The following is a 22,679-nucleotide window of genomic DNA, read 5'->3' as shown; positions in this document are numbered from 1 at the left end:
AAAATGGGTAATGTGCTTGTGGACTGGGCTTTTGCTCCCTCTTGAATGCACTAGACATAACATAAAGATGAAAATGTATTGGACTGATGTTCTTCCCTGAATCTGGAATAAAATATTGAAAAAAGAAAAGGAACTAAGAAAAATTATTGTTACTAAAAATCAGCTTCCCTAAGTAAAAAAAGTTACAATTTATTACCTTTTTTACACAGAAGCATTACTGTACCAATGTGAAACTAATTTGATTACAGTAATGGTTTAATATACTTATTGTTTTGGAATTTATATTTCCAGTTGCAGGTTTTCAATTCAAAAGTCTGACTCTTGGCTTTTAAAAAATGTATTGTATCTCATGATTGTCGCTTAGTAAGGTTTACTACTCAGTTATAAACATTTTCCTTCTGCAAAGGCTCACTGGTGGTAGAGGTATTTATGTAAGCCAGGCAATTTGGAACTTGCTCAGGGTCTACAGTAAAATGCTCAGCCAAATGGTTTTGATAGTAAAAGGAACCTTTCTTTCTTTTTTTATATTTTTAAATGGGTAGATCACAATGGTGGCTGAGCAATCTTTGTTGTTCCCTTCTCTCCCATCAGCAACACTCATATCCAGGCTGAATAAATCCTTCAACGGCATTCTTTGCTCATGGCCGTTTGATGTGGTTCCAGCAGCTTCAAACACAGGAGGCATCCAAACTGCTGGAAGTCGAAAAGGCTGAAACTCCACCGTCGTGGGAGCCCCGAATGGCAGCGGGGCAGCCTGGCAGTGCCTTGCAGGACCAAAGATGCACACACACCGAGTCCTTCTGCCCTCCTGCTCTGCAATGTCATGCCACTTGCAGTGTCTTTCTTAGAGGTCACGACTGCTGAGAGCCCAGCTGGGTGGTGGCAGGGTGCTGTGGACGGTGCTGCAGAGGGACTGACCATCTGTCCATCGGAGGGTAGCTGCTGGAAGGAATGACAGTAATATGCATGCCCTGGCTCTGTTGAAGTGAGTGGTAATGTTGAAACCAAAGCCTCTGCTTACTGCGCCATACTAGCGGGTCCAGCTGCAAGAAGAAGGTGGAGAGGGTGAAGGCAGAGAGTTGGGGCCTGCGGGGGAGGGGGAGCAGGGTCACGTTGGCCCTGTTGTGCTCATGGGACTCTTGCCTCAGGTGGTGTCTTGGGGACGTATGGCTTTTGTGGGTTTTGTTGTAGTTTGGAAGTTGATTCCTAATGTCACTAAACTCAGAGGTTTGGTACCCCGGTGACTGCGAACGGGCTCTGTCTACTCAGAAGCTGCAGCTGAGAAAAGGATGGGTAGCTGGAGAGGGCAAGGCCAGTGGAGGAGACAGGCAGCCTGATGGCCGTGAGCACCTTTCCTGGACAGAAGGTGATACCTCCGCACAGCGTTGGCCATTTGCAAGTGTGGTATCTCCTCCTGTGGCAGGAGGTCCTGGGGAGTCCAGCTTGGCAGGCGAGCAGGCGTCCAGATGCTCCAGCATCAACACCATCGCCTCTTTCCAAGCCCTAGGCTGGCTGCAGCACACCAATGTCCCCACAAAACAAGGATTTCTCTCTGATGGCTGTGCAAGTGAAAAGCTGGGCTGAATCTGGGTGCAAAGCTGTTAGTGACTATAACAAATAATTGGCAGTTCAGTGCCAGGTTAAATCAAAGTGCCTGTTGTCCCTCGTGCCAGCAGCGGCGTCTGCTCACAGCTCCCAGGATGGCCCCAGCACGTCTCTCTTTAACAGCTGTCATCTTCTGTCTGCCCAGAGCTCACTTTCCTTCAGGCTTTGGCTTTCTCCTTGGCTTGGTCCCCTTTGACTTCATAATATGGTTTACATTTTTGAGTTTATACTAAGCCAAACTGACTGGGTGCTGGATGAGGATACTTTCTGAATAGAGTGACGTCTTCAAATGCTTGAGTGTTGTGCAATCAAATAGCTTGGCTGTGTTGTCCTTGGAGGCAGTGATGAACATGGTCATGTCCCTGGAGGTTTGAATATCGTTGATTTGCTTGGTGTGCTCCTTGACGTTTGAAAGCTGCTCCTCTGACTTGGCACTGAACTGGTTCAGCTCTCCGCTCTCACGTCCTGGGATGATGAACTCTCCCAGAGGGCCCCACACAGCACTAGTGATTTTAGAATCACTGCAGGGGATTTTCATGTAAGGCTCGTTGTTCTCAATCTGGCCGGGGTCCCGGAGGTCAAAGAAGCTCACAAAACACTGATATCCCATCTGCTTGTCTGTGGAAAACATGATGATGTTTCCTCCAAAGTCGAAGCCATGCGTCCTCACCACTGTGCTGGCCTTCACCAGAGCGAGCTGCTTTCCCATTTCATGGTCCCAGAGCCGACAGCTGTTATCCGCAGAGCCGGTGAGCAGGTCGTGTGTCCCAGTCCGCATCCATGCACCAGACAGCTCCTGTGTGGCCGTTGTAGGTGCTGAGCCTCTCTCCATTCACTGAATACCAAATGTTGACAACAGGATCCTTCAATGAAATGGCTCTTGTAGAAAATGCTGATTTGTCAAAACCAACTTTTTTCCCCCATAGGAATGTATTGTTATTTAAATAAAACTGTCAAAAAGAAGCATTTCTTGAAACCCAGCAGAAAAAAAGCAGGCCCTCCCCAAGATTTGGAGAATTAAAGACTGAGTGCGAAGAGTGTCATTAGTTTTTTTGTTGTTCATCCCAGATTGTCTTTCTTCATCCTTTGTTCCTGCATGGTGGGAGTGGGGGAAGTGTGTGAGGTTTGCTACTGCCCCTGCTGAACTGTGGTGTGGACAGACTTTGTCTTCCCCAGCTAGCATTCTGTCACCTTTCAAGACAATAAAATTCATTTTAGCAACAAAAATCCCAAGTAAGAAACCTCAAATAATTTAGACGAAACCGCCACAGAGGTATACAATATCCAGTTGAAGACCTTGATGAAAACTGAACAGATTATGCTTGTTATATGTGGTTAAACTGGGCCATTAATGTTAAAATGGTTCAAAACACAAAATAAATTCTGATTTTCTTCTGTCAGAGTTTGTGGTTCGGTGTTCACACATTCTAGGCTACAGTTAAATGATTTACTGTAGAATTTAATGCCTTTCAGCTGTCACTCGCACAAAAAGATCCCTTGAACAATCTGCCAGCAAATGAAGGCAACACTTGTCCAGGGTGGAGTTTGGCCAGGACTCGAAAACCCAACGTGCCAAGACACGCAGGAGCAATCACGTAACCCACTGTGACCCACACTTGGTACCCAGGAAAGTGAAGGCCACACGGCTGTGATCTTACCTGCAAAAACACTGAATTTAAAATATACCGAGACATTCATTCTGCTGTGGGGCTTTTGCGAGTAGCTGCCTCTACAAAGGCTCATATCGCAGGCTTGCTGCTATTCTTTGTCTTTCTTTCGAAATTTCTCTGTTCCTGGTCTTTAAATGGCATGAATTTTTTAAGTTTTTCTCAAAACTCCTTCAAAATAGCTTTTTAAAATTCCAGTTTTCACATAGCAACAGGGTGAGGAGAAACAGTTGCCATGGGACAGTGAAAAATGTACTTCAGGAGCAAGGAAGGAAATAAAAAAAGCCACAGCTCTTTGGGAATTATACATTTTAGGGTTTGACATGGCCTTGAGTTCTTCGCTTTGGCACTAGCTGAAGTTGTAACGTGCCTCTTACGGACCAAATATCAGTGTATGAACAGCACCTGGCTGTGACTTCAGTCACTAATAAGCTTCATCCATCTCTGGACTGAAACTATAGAGAGGCACTCAGTGTGGAAAGAACCAGAACCTCGTCTGATTATTTCTACGTCAAGTCTGTAACTTCATTTTTACTACTAGCATTATCTTTTAGAAGGCCCTGCTTTTAAGACTCAGGTGATGAAAAATCTGCCACAGTCTAAGGTGAAACCCAATGGTTGCTTAATTCACTGTTAAAAACATGTACCCTGGATCCAGTCTGAAATTTATTTAGATTCAATCTTTCAACCCCAGTGGGTATTTTTGTAAAAGGGAATTAGTCCTGTGAGTAGCTGAAGACTGGGGCTGAGATATCTTTTAAAGATTTCCTCCCTTCCGCTGGTCTGATGGAGAGCTGGTTGAGCTCACTTATCCAGCAGAAAACAGCTTTTTTTCTGGTGAGGACGGTGCGTGGGGTGAAGGAAAGACCTCTCTCCTAGCAGCAGGGAGCAATTCAGGCAGCTCAGCCAGTCCTCTTGAATCGTGTTCAAAGTTTCTTACTCTTTGACACGCTTTTCTGCGATTCTCAATAGCTCTTGCTGCTTTCTTCTCAATTCTCATAAATTTTCCAAGATCCCTTTTGAAATATGGATACTGGAAGCAGACTCTCTTTTTTTCTGGAACTAGTGTTACACCTCTTTAATAACAACATCTGGTTAAGATCTCTAATTCTGTCTGTCATAGAAAATTACATCAACATCACTGCAAGGTCCTCTCTTGCCCTTTCAAGTGAGCGATGATTCAGTACTGCCTGAAAGGGAAGAAAGCCACTGTCAGCTCCTCATTGCTGCTTCTCCCCTCTGTCCTTTGATGGGTAACTAACTCAGCTGGGACACCTCTGTTTAACTGGGAAAAGCAGGCAGGATCAAACAGCTCAAGATGCCCCTGAGTCTGGGACAGTCTCCAGGGCTTGGCTAACGCATCTGACCCAGTATGGCCTGAAAGTCAAGCAAACCTGCGTGCATTCAGCAGAAGTTACTTCTAGGCTCCAAATACGTCCCATAAAGAGCCGAGTTAAGCTTGTGCCATGCAGCTGTATTTTCAGATCCAAAGCAGTGAGGCAGCAGCTTTATAGCTGCACTCCAGTTTCACAGCAAAATTATTTGCCTCTGGTAACAATTTCAGAGATATGAAATAATGCTGGTGTTTCACTGTCTGTTTATAAGAGGAAGAAGCCTGAGTGCAGTGTTACACAATGGTTAGGAAGGTGGCACTAGTAACAGATGAGGTTGTAATTACTGTAAATCATTTTCAAGGTTTTTAAAACGCTCTCCCCCCCCTTCATTTCAAAGGGACATTCATTGGCTTGTCTTTTGGGGACCTTATTATTTGTTGTGCTGGGTACGACGGACAAAGCATACCTCCCAATTAGCCATTTTTTTCCTTGTAATTTTTCCCTCTCTATTTTCTGGGATGCTGAAGGGGACACATACAAAAAGAATGAGTTTTGCTAGGAGAAGAAGCAGAGTTAAAAAGAAATGTGGGATTTTGCATTCCTCTTTCCATCAAGATGTTGTGTTCAGCAGATCTTTTTCTTCTATCTTAAACTCTTCCAGAACAACCTTTGCGATGGATATGAGAGTACTGCAGCGTAGTCAGAGATGTTGCATGAGGACATGTCCAATCCACTTAAAAAGTGAGCGGGAATCTAAATATTTAACTACCCTTATGGCTCTTTTCAGGTACTTTGTGTACTTAACAGCTCACCCATTTCACTTAGGTGTTTGTGTTACTCATTTGCTTCAGAGAAGACTGCTCTCTCAAGCAGAACAGACTCGTCTGAGTGATCAAAACCTGTTTCAGTCAAAATACTAACCAACAAGCTATTTTCTTATTGTCCTCTAGATCCCCAAGGAAACGTCACATCCCAGGCATTCTGCTGGCCACATGGTTGCTGTTCCTTTTGCTTGTGGGTGGTCCACAAAGTGTCCAAAAACGCTGTAGTACTATTGTACTGCCAGGGACAAGTGCGGAGTTAAACACGGTGTTACTGCAGTATTGAATGGCTCCTCCAAACAGGCCAGAAGTGGAGAATTCTGCACAAATGCAATTCTTGTGGATTTTCAGTTACTTGGGGTCTATTTGGCTTTTTGTTTGTTTGCTTCTTTATTTGAAGTTACTGAGTTTTAACTCAAACCAAAGAAAGGGAGTAGTAGTAGAGGGGAAAAACCTAAATCAAATATTTGATGCAAGGCTGGGAGAGCTGGGGTTGTTTGGCCTGGAGAAGAGAAGGCTCCGAGGAGACCTTATTGCATCCTTTCAATATATAAAGGGGGGCTTATAAGAAAGATGGAGAGAAACTTTTTACCAGGTCCTCTAGTGATAGGACAATGGTTTTAAACTGAAGGGGGGTAGGTTTGGATTGGATATAAGGAAGAAATTTGTTACAATGAGGGTAGCGAGACACTGGAACAGGTTGCCCAGAGAAGTTGTGGATGCCCCATCCCTGGCAGTGTTCAAGGTCAGACTGGATAGGGCTTTGAGCAAACTGACCTATTGGAAGGTGTCCCTGCCCATGGCAGGGGGGTTGGACTAGATGATCTTTAAAGGTCCCTTCCAAGCCAAACCCAAACCCTATGGTTCTATATTACTAAATCATACATTGTAAAGATGTTCAGGAAAAGCTGCAGAGACCCACAGGGCTTATGGTGATCCCAGTTTCAGCTCCTTGGTGGCAACAAAGATGCATTTGCTTCCAGAGGATCAGTGCACCCACCTCACCTGGGGTTGCTGCCCTTACCCCAGCACCAACTGGCAGGGCTTCCCTGGGCTTGGGGAAGTTCCTACTCTCGCTAATCTCAAAGGTACACAGAAATGAACAAAAACTCCAAACTCACCTCTCCCTGGAGAACCCACACACCTCATTGTTAAGTGGATTGGTGTAACTTGTGACATCTGAAACACTCGGGAGCTCTGGTAATTTTTGGGGTGGGAGAAAGTGTCAAACTAGGTCAGCATTTCAGCTGCATTTCACAGTTGATCCCTTTTAAGAATTAGCCTCGGAGGTGCAACTATCACTACTGAATCACAGTCTTCTATGTGATAAATAAAGTGAAGCAGTACAGTCAATACCAAGTTTCTGGTTCAGAAAATACCCTCTTTATTGTGGCTGTAACTGTAAAAGGGGAGAAATCTTTACTCTTTTACATAATAAAGTGGTTTAAAAAATTGACTTGAATTGTGCTGAGCATTCACTTAACTTTTTTTGATAGTGGCACCATCTGGGAGATGTATAGGTGTGGCAGTCACCCTCCAGATAGACCAGAGAAGAGGTGGTACCCACAGCGACCACCCTCTTGCTGAAGGGTGGAATTGTGCATGCTGAAAACAGCCAGGATTTTAATTGAGCACTCTGACTTTCAGCTGGATTAGCCTAAATTGAAGTAAGCCAGAGTCCAGCACACGAGGAGTTCACATAGTAGGCAAGTTTGTCCAACAAAGTCTGATAACCAGTAGTATGAGGACTGGGGAAAATGCTAGCCCCGGGTCATGGCAGGCTCCATTTGGCAAGGCTCCTGCAAGCTGGGCATGATGAATAACACAGAAGATGCTGAAACGTGATGCACGAGGTATAAACAGTGTGGGGTGGCCTTTCCAAATACTGCCTGCTGGAGAATTAATGGAGTCCCGCTGGTCCTTGCCTACGTGTGAGGCTTGCTGGGGTCGCTGGGCGGGAGGAAGCAGCACAACTGGAGCACGCTGATGAAGGGATGTGTATCGGCGCGTGACTGGCTTCGGAACAGTGCACCAAGCACTTCGTATGGGATGAGCAAGTTTTGGACTTTTATTGGAACTGCCGGTAGGAAGAGCTGTAATGAAATGGAAATGGAATGGAAACTAGGAAATATGAAGTGAAACAAGAAACTGGGTGTGCTATTGTGGATGATAAGTTGGCAATAATGAACAGCTGGGCACTCAGCAATGTCCTTAGTTTTTTTCTAGACCCTTATCTGTTTCATGAGATGATACTCATGAAACTGATGGGGAATACGGGAGGAGATAAAGAATATGTATGTTTGTCCTAGAGTGGTGGTGAACACCCCAGAGAAGGGAGTGTGGGCAGCATGCAGGGAAGCCTGGGGGACCTGCATGCAGAAGACCATGGAGAGGCCTGAGGAGCTGCACTGTCACAGTGTGCACAGGCAGAAACTGGCAGCCTTCAGGGACACAGAGGTCGTCATGTAGTAGGGACACCACTGGGGCATATACCTGCCTGCTGGCGGGAGCTGCGTAGGGTTTACAGAGCCAGCTGGCTCTGGCTGTTCTGAGTGTTTGACTTTACAATGCAAATTATGGTCTTTTGGTGCAAGGTTTTACATGTAAAAAGTTGTAACCCAAGGCACAGGATGGGCAGGATGGTGGAGAGAAGAACCTTTCTTGCAGGCCAAAGATGCCACCCCAAAAGGGGGGGGGGTCTGCATGTGTAGAGTGAGCATGGCTAGAAGGAGCCTGGGGAAGAATGGTGCCTGGGTGACTCTGGATCTGTATCCTTAATCCTGCAGATGCAACGGGTGGGGTGTATTAGGAAACACTCACTCAAGGACTGTGCTGCAGATGCAGGGTTTGTTTCTGGAAGCGCAGGCTGACAAGATGCCCGTTGGGCAGAGCAGGAGGAGGCAAAGACGGGGTGTGACTCAAATCAAATATATCCTTTGCAAAACCCAGTGGTACAAGAAACATCGACCTGCAGTTTGATTTTGCAACCGTTTAGCTCTTCAGTACAAGTTGTCAGTGTGCCACTCCCCCATCATGTCCATTTCACGTGGGATCTGCGTAAGCAGGGACTCAAAAGGAAGGCATCTGAACACCACCGACTGTGCTGAGCGGGCTCACGGGGCGGCGTACTCACTGGAGATGCTGTTTGCATGACACACTGGTTTCGTGTTCTGCTTTTCAGGCACAGTGGGGCGCGTTGAGCCAACAGACAGTGTGAATGGTGTCACTGTAAGTTCAAGCCGACACCTCATTCACCCAATAAAATCTACTTGGCCTTCAAATAGCCGAAATATGTTTTGGAAGCACTGCTGGTCTTGAGCACATAACTTTTTCCTTCTCCTGGGACATTTAGGCTTTTGATTTAGACACCCTGACAAATATTTAAATGGTTCTAAAGAAAAGCAAGCTTTTAAAGAGGTGTTTCTCTTTGGTTTCTCTTTTTGGGTACTGTGGGGCCCCATTCGCTGCCGGCTGTGGGCAGCCTCACTTCCTCTTCTGCCCAGGCTGTCCCCAGGTAGCACCAGCAAGGCCAGATGCTGAGGCCAGTGGCGTGTTTCACAGCTTCTCTGTCATTTTGGGGCACACGTGCCCAGAAGGAACTGGTCACCAAGCCTGCCTGGCATTTGAGCTTATCCCAGTAGACCAGGTTGGAGGAGAGTGGTCCTTTCTGCAAAGCATGTGCTTAAAGCACAGGCTGGCCTCTCCTCCCTCTCCAGCCATAAGATCCTCCAAGGATACACCAGGAAAGAAAGTGTTAGAAAGGACTTAGGATGTCCCTCGTAAGCATCTGAACTGCTTATGAGCCGCAGCTTGGCCAGACAGGGTTTGTGTACTAAACCCTCTGAACTCACATTTCCATGGAAAGATTTGTGCAACAAGGCTCTTCCTGTCCTCTGATGGGCTATGTGGGAAGGATGAAAATTCAATTTCTGTAGCTAGTATAAATAATAGAATATGTTGTTCTAAGCCAAAAATAGAGAGTTGGGTTTTTTCTAACTTTAAGTTGTGATGGTTCGTTTAAATTAATATCGTCTGAATGCTGCGAACCTTGGAAAGCCACAGAGGTAAGCAATAAATCTGCTCAGATCTGTGTGCATGCATTTTCCAAACCCTGCCGTTCTCCTAACCCATTTGTTCTGTGCCCAGTTCAGCTTTGTATCGTTTTTGAGTGTCGGTGAACTCGCGTGGCCAGGCTGGGCAGCTGCCTCCAGCCAGGCACCGCGGAGTGTGCTGTCAGCCGTGCTCCAGCAGGAACTGGGTGCTAGGAGCCACGCACAAATTACTGGCCTGTAGCTCAGCAGCCACCCCGTCAGAGAGCTGCAAGAAAAAATAAGCAACGACAACAACTGGGACTCATTTCACTTGAGAATTTTTTTTAACTAGTTGCTTTTTCGTTTAAAGCATCATGTGAGCAAATCTTGCTGGCACAGTTTAGAGCTGGAGAGGGTGTTGCTGGTCTAATCACGATCTTAAGGTTTGGGTATGGCCTGGCTAATCACAGCACCTTGTCACCTCACCGAACATGAAGTCGTATTCACACTGCGAGACCTGTGGGATTTAGTAGGATTTAATCCCTGTTACGAATGAGAGCACTTTTGGCTGATGCAGTTTCTCTAGACTTGATCTGAAACGCCTGCAAGACCTGGAGCTGCTGTGAAGCTGTGGCTCCGAGCGATGCCTCAATGGCACCCAATGCGGTGCTGTGGGCAGGCCAGGCACCGGAGAAACCCTGGTGTAACTTCAGGCTGTTTCAGGCAGCTCCTGCTCTGCTGCTGTCGGATCTCCCTTAGTATCTGCAAGTAGGAATTTTTTCCATCATGGACAAACTGAGTAGAACAGGTGATGTAGAGAAGTGAGAGGGAGGGAAAGGTAACAAATCTGTCCAGCAGAAACAAAGGTGCAGTGTTTGAACTAATAGTACTAGGTCTGGCCAAAGCTTTGAGCCTGGCTTTTGGAGTTTGAACCTCACAGGCAGCAAGTCATCTGGAACAGCTCTGAATTTTTTTCTTTATCATTTTTTTACCTTAATATTCCTTGAAATGCAGCTGAAGCTGGAAGAAGACCAACCGGACCATGCATTCACACCACATGGGGAAAGTGTGCCGGGTGCCGGCAGCCAGCGCTGCCTCCCGGTCAGAGCGACCCCGTGAGCATCGCCCAGTGTGCACAGCCGTGCCGGCTCCCTGCTCCCCCAGTGGCACGGCCACAGAGCTTGCTTTGCAGGTGGTAATGAAGTTATGCTGCTAATTCATGCATAGCACAAACAAGAAAAGGCCCACATTCTCTCCAGTTCCCAAAAAGTCAAGTGAAGAGGCATTAAAAGTGATATATTTTAAATCAAGTGGCATAGCCGGAGTTAAGGGGATACTAACCTAAACTGTAAATTATCAAAAAAAAAGCATGTGCGTGGGTTCACTAATGGCAGCAGTACAAAAAAGGCAGTTTGCCCTCAGGGCTTCTGTCTCTGCTTGCTTTCTGTGCCTTATGTATTTGTCCTTTGAACTGTTGTGCACACCTGGACTTAGCAGGGTGCTAATATTAGATAGCCAAATTATCGAGCACTATTAGAAGCACATTATAAAGCTATAATTTTGTCAGTTGCTTAAATTGGGATTTTTGGGCTAGAGTTATAGTGATTTAACTTCTTTAACTTCTTATAACTTCTTTTACCAGTTTTGATTATCTCATAGCTGTTGCCCACAAGTGCAACGTTCAGCATCTCTCTGGCTAACTACAAACTTTCCAAACGTTGTTAAAAAAGCAGTTTCTGTCTGACCTATTCTAATAGATTGGTATTTTGACTTTGCTTGTTGTTTTTCTTTAACTGGTTTTCATCTATGGCACATACATGCGCTTTTCCCATACATATGCCCTATCCAGTGAGAGGGTGTGATAAATTCTGTAGTTTCTTTTTTAATGGCAAAATTACTTCCAACTTTCTACTGGACTTTTTCTGAGGTATTAATGTCTTCTTTTAGCATTGTCAAGTATCACGGACTTTTTCTTAAAACTTCTCTGACATGGGGGACTGCCTCTACACAGGAAACTTTGTGCTCACGCTGGCATTAAAGGCAAAGTGATGGAAAATTTGCTTGTAGAAAGTTGATGTTATTTAAGAAAAAGAGTTGTGTTACAGTGTGCACTTTGAGGAATATTTTTTCCTTTTGTAACCTTTCTGACTATATTCTACTCATGATTAATGATCTTTCCCAAAGTCAGTGGTGAAACTCAGAAAACCAAGCAACAGCACTTAGTGTCTTTGGAACAAGTAGCAAAATAAATTACTCCATATAAAAGAATACACTCATTTTTAAGGAAGCACTTTCTAAGAAATTGACAGGAGCAGAAAAAGTTCAGCCAAAGTATCTGAGGGATTTTAAGTAAGAAATTTCTGTGCTTTTTACTGTGGCGTGTGACCAACGGCTTCAGCCAATCTTTGTTACAGAAAGAGTAAAAAGCTAGCAAATGTGACATCCATGTTTATAAACAGCTCCTGGGGCATCCCTGGAGATTAAGAGCACTTACACATTTAACCTCAGCCTAATATTAATCTCCTTCTTTCATCACTTTTAAGGAAAATCTCAAAAAATGTTTCCATCATCTCGTCGCCCTGGGTTTTCATCACCCAAGTGTCTTCTCCTGTGCCTCATCCTCTGTTTTCCATCCTCTTTCGATTTGACGAGGGTGCTTTGGGGAGAGCACTGAATCAGGGCAGAGGCTGAGCTCCTTTCCCGCCCCACAGCCCACTTTGCTGGCCCTGCTGAAGGGAAAAGCCCAGCTCACACCACCAGCTGGTATTTTGTTTTCTTGTCTGTAGATACAGCAGATCATCCTTTTTCAAAGGATATCCTTTTTCAAAGCTGATTTCACCACAACCAACAACAGCCTCGGTGCGGGGGAGAGATCCACAGGTTGCCAGGCCATAGGTAAGAGTATGGGGACTGCGGTTTGCTCTTCCAAAGCTCCTGCAGCCCAGCGATGCGGCATGCACAGAAGCAGGCTGGCTGCGGGTCATATCCTGCCCTGCCTTGCCGCCCGAGAGCCCCGCGCCCCAGGCTCCCCCAGTCCCCGAGGAGGTCAGGGAGGTGCTGGGGGTCCCACGGCAGGCGTGAGACTGAGGGCTGGGGGACCACCACTTTGGACCCCATCAGCCATAGCTGTTACACACATCCACGCTAAGAAAGCTCCTTCTTCAGCAAACCTGAGCTGTTTTACTGCCACCCTGGGCAAGGGTATCAGGCAAGTGGCCAAACCACCTTGTTAGGGCTGTTTCTCGTTATCGCCTGGGGTGTAATGGGGGACTGCTCGGGCCATGCCCCTCCTTCCCCAGCCGTGTTTCTCCCTGCACCGGACCCGCAGGGCTGCAGCCATGCGTGGCGATGGGGGGTTGGTCTCCTGTTGGATCAGACTTGCTGGGCAGCATCTACAGTCCCACCACACGAAGGACAACGTAAAAACGGATCCTTGGAGAGCTGTCCTCCCTCTCTCTGGCCTAAGCAAGTCTTTTTACTTGGCCTATGGGTCCATTGACTAGGTAAGACCAGCAAGGTCAGGTTATTAAACTAGACTTTTCCTTTGTAACTCAAAACCTCTCACTCAATACAATTAATTTTATGCCCCAAATTATGTGTTATTTATTTTTTTCTCCTGGATAATAAGGTTCCCAGAACTGCAGTATAGCCAGGGTCAGTAATCATTTGTTGAAGTGGATGTTGTTCTTCAGTGCAGACAGAAACCATTTTCATTGCTTCCTAGCCACAGCACATTACAAATTGCGCCGCCCTCGACCGCTGCAAGAAGCAGCACCCAAACCTTGTACAGTCTGAACACAACACGACATGGAAGCATCACCCTTGACCAGGAAACATCGCCGGCGCTGGACTATTACCCACTTGAAGAGAGGCTCTGAGGAGAAGATCCCGGGTACTGGCGGCACCACGAACAGGGCACGCCAGCTGGCAGTGCAGGGGGGGAAAGCAGGACATGGTGGAGGGCAAATACAGGGACAGAAACACCTGGCCTTCGGTACTATCCCCTCCTTTGCAAAGGCACAAGAAGAAGTTGCTCTTCTGAAATATTTTTAAGAGCTGTGGGGCTAAAAGCAGAGACAGGGAAACCAGCACCACTGTGCCACTGTTTTATGAGGGTGATCCAGAAAAGCCATCGTCCCAGCCCAGCGCTGATGAGACCACAGCAGGCCACACAGAGCAGTCCTCGAAAAACTAAAGCAGCATCTTTATTTTATACATAAACGTCAGTATAAAAAAGTTTATTACATAAGAGCTGTTTTGTTTACAATATATTATATTGCTTCAAGCCGATGCAGAAAGTTCATACATTATAGTTCTACTTTGTTTACAATATATTACGTTGGTTAAATGGCACCGCTGCAGTGTATTTTTAATACACAGTACTTTGCAAAACTGTAAGGCCAAAAATAACATTGGATTGAGTTATTCAGTTTTTAAATTAGGCAACTTATTTATTTTATTTATTTTTCTTAGGGAAAAGTCTAAATACACAATAGCAAAAATGTAAAATGCACCTTTCCTTTGTCTTAGGCAAATTAAATCTGTAGTCATTGAAATGATTCAGGTTAGCATCTATGAGGTTTTCTGCTTGAATATTGTTACTCAGTTTTTGGAAAATATTTGCAGCTATATAATCAAAAAAGGAAGTTTAAACATAACTGAAGTATAGTACAAAACACCATCCAAAGCATTGAAAGAAGAAGCCTATATAATCATGCTATAGAAGTATTTATAAAACTTAAAAGGAATAGTAAATATCAGCTCAGTGGTTTATAATGAAGCTAATAAAATTCCAGCTGGTAATCTTAATTGTAATGAACAGCATTTTAACATTCAATCCATGAGAGGTTAATGAAGGCTATGAACTTTGTGTAGCACGAACCGTTTCAGATGCTGGAGTTCACCAGATATAATTGGATTCGGGTGGAACATGCCTCTCCTCGGTCCTTTTTGGCGAAGGCGTGTGCTGCCTGTGCTTGCTGCCTGCTGGCCTCAGGGCGCTCAGACCGCTGGCTCCATACCCTGGAAAATTATCCAAATCAAGAGAAAAGAAACCACAGAAGTGGGCTCGCGATCCACTGCTAATATTTTGAGTGGAAACAGTCCCCCCCATTTGAACAGAAGAGTTTGCTATGCCTTACGCAAGCGCTCGCCCCTCTCTGTGCCCGCCAGGATGGACGAGGTGCTGCCGGATGGAAAGATGCTCTCGCTTTGCCACGGAGCCCAGGGGACCATCAGCACGCCCAGGCTGTCACTCAGCCCTGGGTTCATGCGTGCACAGCCCACGCCAGGTGGCTGAGAGTCATGCCGACCTGCCAGCAATGGGCTCTAAAGAGGGGCGTGAGCATCACCCCTGGGAAGAATCAGCACCAGTTACCTGAGCTTGGCTTTGGTTTATGGCTGAATGCAAAGAGAAACAACAGCAGCAACAATAAACACCTAGCGGGGGGAAAAAAGCTGTCTGAAAGAGGCTTAGCAAAGCTGCTTTGTTGTGCAAAATGAAAACGAACAATAAAAATGGAATTCAAATTATTATGTTGTAATTATTTATAGCTTCATTTACCCATCTCATTACTTAAAGCTCATGGAAACGGCATTGAAAAACTGAGTCCCAGGTTCAATTTTTTTTTTAACCACTTCTTTTTAAGAAAACAGCTTTACCAAGGAGCCATTGATTTGATGGAGTATGAAGCAAGTCTCTCAAAATAACCATAAATCTCAAGATCAGAAGATGTTTGGTTTTAGTTGAAAACAGTGAGTTGCAGTGCATGCAGACTTTTATGTGCAATTTAAGCCCTATGTGGGCCCTTAAAATGGGGATGAATTTTACTCAGATGGCCTATTCTCAGTTTCTTTGCTGAACGCAGAGAGAGTTTTGCAGTGCTAAACACAGCAGGACTGTACCCAAACCCCAAGTAATTAAGGACAGAAAACGGTGGAGCTGACAATAATGTGTGACTATTGACTCCTCATAACATGGTAGTTATGAGTTTTGGGTTTGTTGTCCAGGTAATTACTTCTTTGGGGATGATCATCCATAGTACCTAGGTTTTTTCACTTGCTATCTGAGTTCTTTACAAGAAGAGTGTTTACAAGAAGAAAAAGTTTCTATTGAACTTATGAAGTTCATATTGATTTCCATTTTTTCTAACCGTAATTTGTATTAATGGTATTTCTCCTTCAGGGAATGCAATAAATACTTAAACACAGGTCCACTAGCTAGCAGCAGCAAAGTGGACTCCTCAAACCTAATTTTCACAGCATAATCCATTTTAGTTAGATAATACACATTTTTTTAATGAAGCAACTATATTTATTCTAATATATTTTAATGTGATACAAATCACAGGCATCAACAGCATTTAATAAAAATGAACATTCAGTTGATGCTGCAATGTAAGGTTCACATTTTTTATGGCTAATTCATGGGTTTTATAGCTGCAAATTTTTTCAACTTTTTTATCATTGCCACTTAAAACATTAAATGTGAATCATCAGCTAACAGTGTTTAAGCTAAACATTAGTACCTCACAGGAGAATGTACAGAATGTCTCCTGAAGATCTGCTGTCACAGCACTATTGCACATGAAATATAAAATTAAATCTGAAGTTGTTTACTGGATATATCCAATTGTATTTCAAATAATTTTATAGTGCTACTTTAAATCCAGTGAAATGATCAGTTGCCTCACTGGGTGTCAAATGGGTCAATAAGCACAACAGAAATTAATTTTAAGGACTTTAACTTTGCTTTGGGACAATATCTTTTGTGGTCTGTGCAGCATGGGTGGGGAAGAGGAGGGGAAAATGTGAAAGTCGGTAAGCATACATCTTGCATAATTTTTCAAGTTTTCCCCAAAGTTTCTAAAGGACATTTTGTTTTTTCTAAGTTTTAATCAGCTTTAAAACCTGACAGAGTTTTATTTCTAAAAACGCCTACCCAACATTTTAAAGCCAGCTGACATTACTGAGGAGCACAGAGGGACTTTAGATCCCTTCCATACCATGGGTGGATGACACATGAGGTCTTCTAGAAATCTGGTTGATATCAGATTCTGGAATTTCCAATATAAGGGTGATCTTGGTAAAACACTTTTAAATAATTCTGAGATTTTTTTAAGTTGTTGAAATTACGGAATATTGAAAATCTTCTGTTTATGGTTTGGATTAAAGATTAGAAAAAATGGAGTGCAGTATCATTAATGAGGCTCGAAAGGCTCTTGAAGCAGTCATTTCTGTATGGCATTGGATGTGTAAGACTCCCGATAGGGACTCCTGGGGTTTGCTTCTCACTTACTTTTATTGCAGTGTCTCCCGTGCCAGCCTTCTTTGCACTGGCATTTGTTGGGCTCCGCACAGGTGCCATACAGGCCACAGCCGGGTTCGCAGACAGCTGTAAGAAAGCGAGCGCACACGCCTGACCTCTTGACATTTCATCCAGAGACAGAGTTGCACATTTGCTTTCCCTGCTGTTGTTCCTCCTGATGGGTTGGCCCTGGCACAGGCTGGGGCTCTCACAGTACATCTGTGACTTTGCACTGAGTGTGTGCAGAGCCCTGAAACACTTCACCCCCCCATTCCCGGTGCAAGGTCTGGCTCGGTCTCTGGCAGAGAGAAGCAGATGGAACAGCAGAGCTGAGCGTACACCAGAACCGGCGGGAGAGGAGGGTAGTCCCCAGCATCCCTCTCACAACGGGCTCCCGTTGGATTTTAATGTTGCAACGTACTGACATTTTATTAAGCATTTCTCTATTACTAAACTGCTATTACTAAGCTGACACATCGCTGTTTTACAGAAACTCAGAGTACAGAAGAAATTGTGGGGACGCTTTTGTAAAAAATATTGCTGGCTTCATAATTCCCTTAAGTCTGGTGCACACTGTATGTCCAGGAAAAAAGTTAACTTGAAATACTTTGACAACAGTTAGTGCTGACATTGTGTAAAAAGATACTGTACAGCCAGCTTGATGCTCCTACAACAAGGACTGATGGAGTGGCTTTGGTACTTACGCTTTGAACACAGGTCTCCCTGGTAGCCTTTGGAGCACTTGCATTTATTCTTACCAGTACATTTGCCTCCGTTTCGACAGGGCTGATGGCATTTACCTAGAAATTGAAAGCACAAAAACAATGGTCTTAGTCCCTGCACCTACTGGAGACAAGTGTCTGAGAAGCCTGCCTTGTACCCAAAAAACTCATCGGATGCTGGCGTAGGAGTGTGCACTGTGGATCTGTCAGGAAGACTCTGCTGCAAGTCTGTGCTTCCGATTCATATGCATTCTTCTGCTTTGAAAATATGACAATAATTTGGCACGGCTAAAGCCCGTGTGTCCATGCAGCTTTTGCCCAGACTTGTGCCACTTGGACTTCACAGAGTCCCCCGTGCCACCCGTCAGTATTGCTTCCTTCACTGGGGAAGCAGCACTGTCCAGACTTTGTGTTTGCAAAGAGTGGGATCCATACCCAGGGGGCACAAGCAGAAGAAAATCTGGTGGCGTCCAAGAGAGACTTTAAGCACTAGGAAGCTCAGGAACTGACAGGTATGGCCACTACTTGCAGAGAATAAATAGACTGGGCTGGGCCTGTCAGCTTGTGGCTGTGGAGCACCACGATGCTGTGGATGGTGCAATGAGGACTGTTCCACACCACTGCTCAGCAACTAAAGGCAAGTTAAAAAAGCATGCCCTTCTTTCCTATTTGCAAAGAACAGAGCATCTTTGGCAACAGTAATTAGAACTGGCAGACATTTTTCAAGGCTTTTGGTCTGGAAATTACTTTCCCTCACATTCACCCTGTGCCAGAGGAAGAGGCTGGGTCTGATGGCACTGTTTGTCCCTGACCCACCTGGGAGGGAGGAGGTCCATGTTGGTGGAGGAGATCCACACTCAAGTTCCTGCTGGGCCTGACTCACACCAAGGGACTTCCTCACACTTGACATCAAGTCTCCCATCACCAGACTGTCAATCCCTTGTTAGAATTTGTCTGCATTATTGAACTAATTAAAACTTCACTCATCTCTAGGAAGGGTGAGCACAACGCCCATGAGCTAGGTCACCCCCAGGCCATGGGAGGCTCACTGCCACGTCCCTGGGCACTCTTGGGCCATCAGGAGCTACACCCTCAACCTCTTGCCTCCTTGGTGGCCATAGGTACCAGTGCAGCTTTTCTCACTGTCGTACAAAACCTTTTTTCATCTTTTCTAATCCCACAACATTTTCTGGACTCTTCAGAAGAGAGAAAAAAAAGCCCTTCCTAGATTTAGCACTAATATTTACCTGAATCTGTGAGCAAACAAAAACTGGAACCTGGAGCAGCAAACTGTTTCCTTTCCTTTCCTTTTTTTTTGAAAAGGACGTTAACTGAGACCTGTGCATGATAATTTAAGCATCAACACTCATCCTTTCCACTGCTGGCTTGCTGTGCTGAAAACCTCAGCAAATGCACTCATCTCATGATCACAGCCTGCCCCCTTGGGAGCTCAATACCCCAAGTAGCGCTTGCTCTGCTCTCAACCCCATCAGACTTCTGTGATGCATGTGTGTCTCCTCAATATAAAAGAAATATTTGTTCCTAATGTGCATAATTATTTTAATAGCCCTGAAACAAGCTTCATAACCAGCCGACAGAACAAACCATGCTAAGAAGAGTTTCTGCAAAAGCACTGTTTCGCTGCAGAAGCCTCTGGAGAGGGAACCTGTAGGTATTCTAATTGGCAAACATTTGGATCCGAGCTAATTAATGACTGAAAGGAGCAATGATAAGGAAATCCAGGGATTCTCCTAGTTCTTGAGGTAAATCTGGAGAATATGGGTCAAGGGGTCTGATACCAACTTCCACAGAGTTGCATTAGGCAAATATTTGGCTCAGCACAGCTCAATTAACTTTGGACTAAGATATTTTCACAGAATGAAGGAAAGAGTAATAACTCTCTCTGTTATTGACTGAGAAATGGAAAAAGCAACAAAACAGTTGGTGACAAATGGGGGAGGAATCCAAAACAAAATAAAACTCTCTGGACTCAAACTGAAACACTAATTAGAGACAATGCATAACTATAGCTAGAAAAAAACTGGAAGACTGTGAATGCTTGTTAGTACTGCAGACTGGGTCCAATACATTTCCCAGGAGTCTTAGAGAGTAATTCAACTATTAGACAAGCACTCAAAATCTTTAAACAATATTAAAAAAAAAAAACAAACAACTTTGCAGTTTTCAGAAGATGGCTTTCTGCCTACTGAAAGGTTTTCTCCCCTTGTTATTTCAAGACCCCCATGACTGAATGTAGCTGGCCCTGGATCTAAGAAAAGAGACTGAGCTGTGTTTCTACTCTGGTATTTCTAAGCCTCATCTAATATCTCCTGCAGTCTTCCACTGTTGTGCTGGCACTGGTGCAGTGCCCAGAGGTGGCAGCAGCCATCAATCACGGTCTAACAATTGCCATCCAAACTTTACAAAAGCCAAAGCAAGTGCATAGCTTTCCTTGCTCTCATCAACATGATCCCAGTTTAGCTCCTAGCATACTCTGATCCTGAACTTTTTTTCCTTCTTTTGTACAGAAACTAGTTTACTGCCTGTATTTTAATTACATTAATTTGAGTTGCACAGGTAAGCCTTTGCAAGAAGCCAAAGTCAGTTGTTCCTATCCCAAGTAGCAGTAGACAACAATGAGCTTAAGAGCCCCTGGGACAGACCAATTAAGTGGAGCACCCTTAATTATACGTGCTCTAATATCAGTTCTAAGGATTTTCCTCAAAAAGCACCACTGACATAAAATACACGCTTCTCAAACTTTGAACCAAACCTTATTCATCATCTGAGAAGTATCAGCAGTTGACTTCTTGGGGACTGAAGAAAGAAATGAGGTTCTGTCATAGTGTCAAATTTGAACTTGATATAAGCAAAGGTAAATTCAGTGGAAACCCACACTGTTGTTCTTACTGACACTCATCTGAATTTATATCAAAAAAGGCAACATTTATTAATTTAATAACAATAAAGCTTTACTGCTTCTGTTTACCTCCAGTGTTGATTAGGTAAAAAGGAGCTGCAAAATGCCTTGTAATGTATAGAGATATGGTGAAGCATTTACATAAGTCTACTGTTTACATGTAAATACTGTGCAAAATGTAGGTCTTAGGGTATCTGTGTTCCTTCTTTGCACAGTAATCCATTTATTGTCCCATATTCGCAGTAGAGTTTATTTCCATGTGTTTCCAAATTACTTGATGATGCAAATTTCATAACATGAGGAAAGCCTGTCTCTACTGATGCATATTAAGAAATCAGCTCTTACGGGCTCTCCCAGGCCAAATGGTGCTCTCCGTGCTCCTGTGAACGTGCACTGGAGAACGTCAGTGAGATTATTTACAGCAGGGGAAGCTCCTCGCACAGTGTCCTGTTAGAGGCTTTAAGCCCAGAAAGAATGACCCGGGTGTACATTCTCAAAACCGAAATGCCCATACTCTATTCAAGTGTGGGGAACTACAGAATTAATCCAATTTAACCGAGCTATGAGAAAACTCTTCTTTTAGTGAGATCAAATACTTGACAGCTGACCTCCCCGGTCTCTTCCAGCCTGGCTGTATCTCCACCCCCAGCTTTACAGAGCACACTTAGATCAACCATGAGCGAAAATATTTTGCATTGCTTTGATGCTAAACTTCTGAAAATAGAAAGTCTTTTGATGCTTGTGACATGGATTTTCAAGTTGCCATGTGAATGCAACTTAATACGTTAAGTGAAAGCTCTCAGCTCTTACGGTTTGGTCCTCCCTTTACCTCAAACCCTTCCATTGCCAGCTTATAGTAGCCCTTTCAGAGGTGTGGGCTCAAATCTAATCTGCTGAGCACAAGTATGAATTGCCGTAACTTTTGAAAATAGCTGCTCCACACGGGCTTGGCACAGCAGCACATCTGTCTGCCACAGAGTATTGCTTGCATACTTACGGCTTGAGGGTTGTTACCAAACCCAGTTACTAGTAAAAACAAAACAAGGTAGGAGATGAGCTGGTCTAGCAATGAGTCAAACTTATCAGTAGGAAACTCATTTGAAGGTATGCGGCATCTGACTCTCCAAGGGCCCCAACCTGCCGTGCGAGACCCTTGCTGTGAGCCCAGCAGAGGCAGGGAGCACTTCATCATTCAGACACCGACACTAGAATAAGTTGATGCAAGTGAAAGCAAGCACGCGGAGATGCTACTCACTAATTTCACATTGGTCTCCTTCATAGCCCGAAGGACAAATGCATTTTCCCAGATAGAAACACGTTCCTCCATTGAAACAGGTTGTCGTACAGTTTGCTGAAACAAATAAAACAGGAATGAACGAAATCACTAATATGAACTCAGTCTGACTTGGCCTTAATGTTTTCTGCTGCTCATCATAAACAAACATTGAGTAGGTTTAAAAAAGTTGCATTAACATCTTTTCATCTGGTTTACAAAGGAAGACTGAAATGTGTTTTTTCCTACATAATGCTTTACATTTACACAGGCACACACGCAAGTCAATATAGAACGAGACAAGCGAACAATACAGCAATGAGATCCCCGAGGACAGACTGTGTTACATCTTTATCAGTCCTCACATGTTAAGCTCGTTGAAGGATCCATTCACTATTGCTATTGAAATGGCCAGTGTCTGATAAAAGGGGCACAACCTAGGACTGGAAATTACTTCTACAAGAGGCTGCTCTGCTACAGTTCTTAATTAATGCTTTGACTAGAAAGAAACCTTTATAAGTTTTTGCTGCGTGGTGACATAGATGCAAATGCTGTGCCTCTCACCTGCTAAATTACTTACACTGTGTTAGACGTGACTTTTCACCAAACAGCTGGGATTCACATTAATCCTTCAAGACATTGGGAGCGTTTCATTACAGTGCACTTTCGAAACATTTTTTAAATGTGGTAAAAGTCTCATCAAGGATTAGATACAAGTCAGAAGGACACTGACAACAACAGTTTGTGCAAGCATACCTAAAGGCCTAGGAAGGTTCCCATTATTTTGCTGGAAAGTCCACTAGGACCTTTTGCATTTAGTCTTTACTTCATATAGTTCTGCAACAATAAATGCAACGTGATATTCTGTAATCTGCTCTGCCATGAGCAGGTCAGTTATATTTCTGCAGGGAACTACTTGGTTTTTTCTACATGGTAGCTTGGACTGTTCCAAATTCCTGTTCTGAACAACTGATTGTTCCTTTTTATCCTTCCTGAGCCA

The 22,679-nt window shown here is 44.3% G+C and overlaps 2 protein-coding genes across 2 annotated transcripts in view; both read right to left on the bottom strand.

Moving 5' to 3' along the window:
* Nucleotides 1-1,834: 1,834 nt before the first annotated feature.
* On the bottom strand, nt 1,835-3,348 carry LOC309589737 (eukaryotic translation initiation factor 3 subunit I-like; the record flags this gene model as incomplete). The annotated part of the gene is given in 3 exon segments (XM_082310214.1): nt 1,835-2,363; nt 2,365-2,497; nt 3,264-3,348. Coding segments are annotated over 3 exon segments (747 nt in total).
* An 11,010-nt stretch (nt 3,349-14,358) lies between these two features.
* WIF1 (WNT inhibitory factor 1) overlaps nt 14,359-22,679 on the bottom strand; it is a gene marked incomplete at both ends in the record, with an annotated part of 43,165 nt that continues 34,844 nt past the window's right edge. Inside the window, 4 exons of the mRNA XM_082308107.1 lie at nt 14,359-14,480; nt 16,756-16,851; nt 17,469-17,564; nt 21,662-21,757. Coding sequence (XP_082164233.1) covers nt 14,359-14,480; nt 16,756-16,851; nt 17,469-17,564; nt 21,662-21,757 — 410 coding nt within the window. The remainder of the gene's footprint in view (nt 14,481-16,755; nt 16,852-17,468; nt 17,565-21,661; nt 21,758-22,679) is intronic.

The sequence above is a fragment of the Platalea leucorodia genome (genome assembly GCF_965183815.1).
Source record: "Platalea leucorodia genome assembly, chromosome: 4".
Classification (NCBI taxonomy): domain Eukaryota; kingdom Metazoa; phylum Chordata; class Aves; order Pelecaniformes; family Threskiornithidae; genus Platalea; species Platalea leucorodia.
Note: the sequence above shows the minus strand (reverse complement) of the source record. Positions and strands in the feature narration are given on the sequence as shown.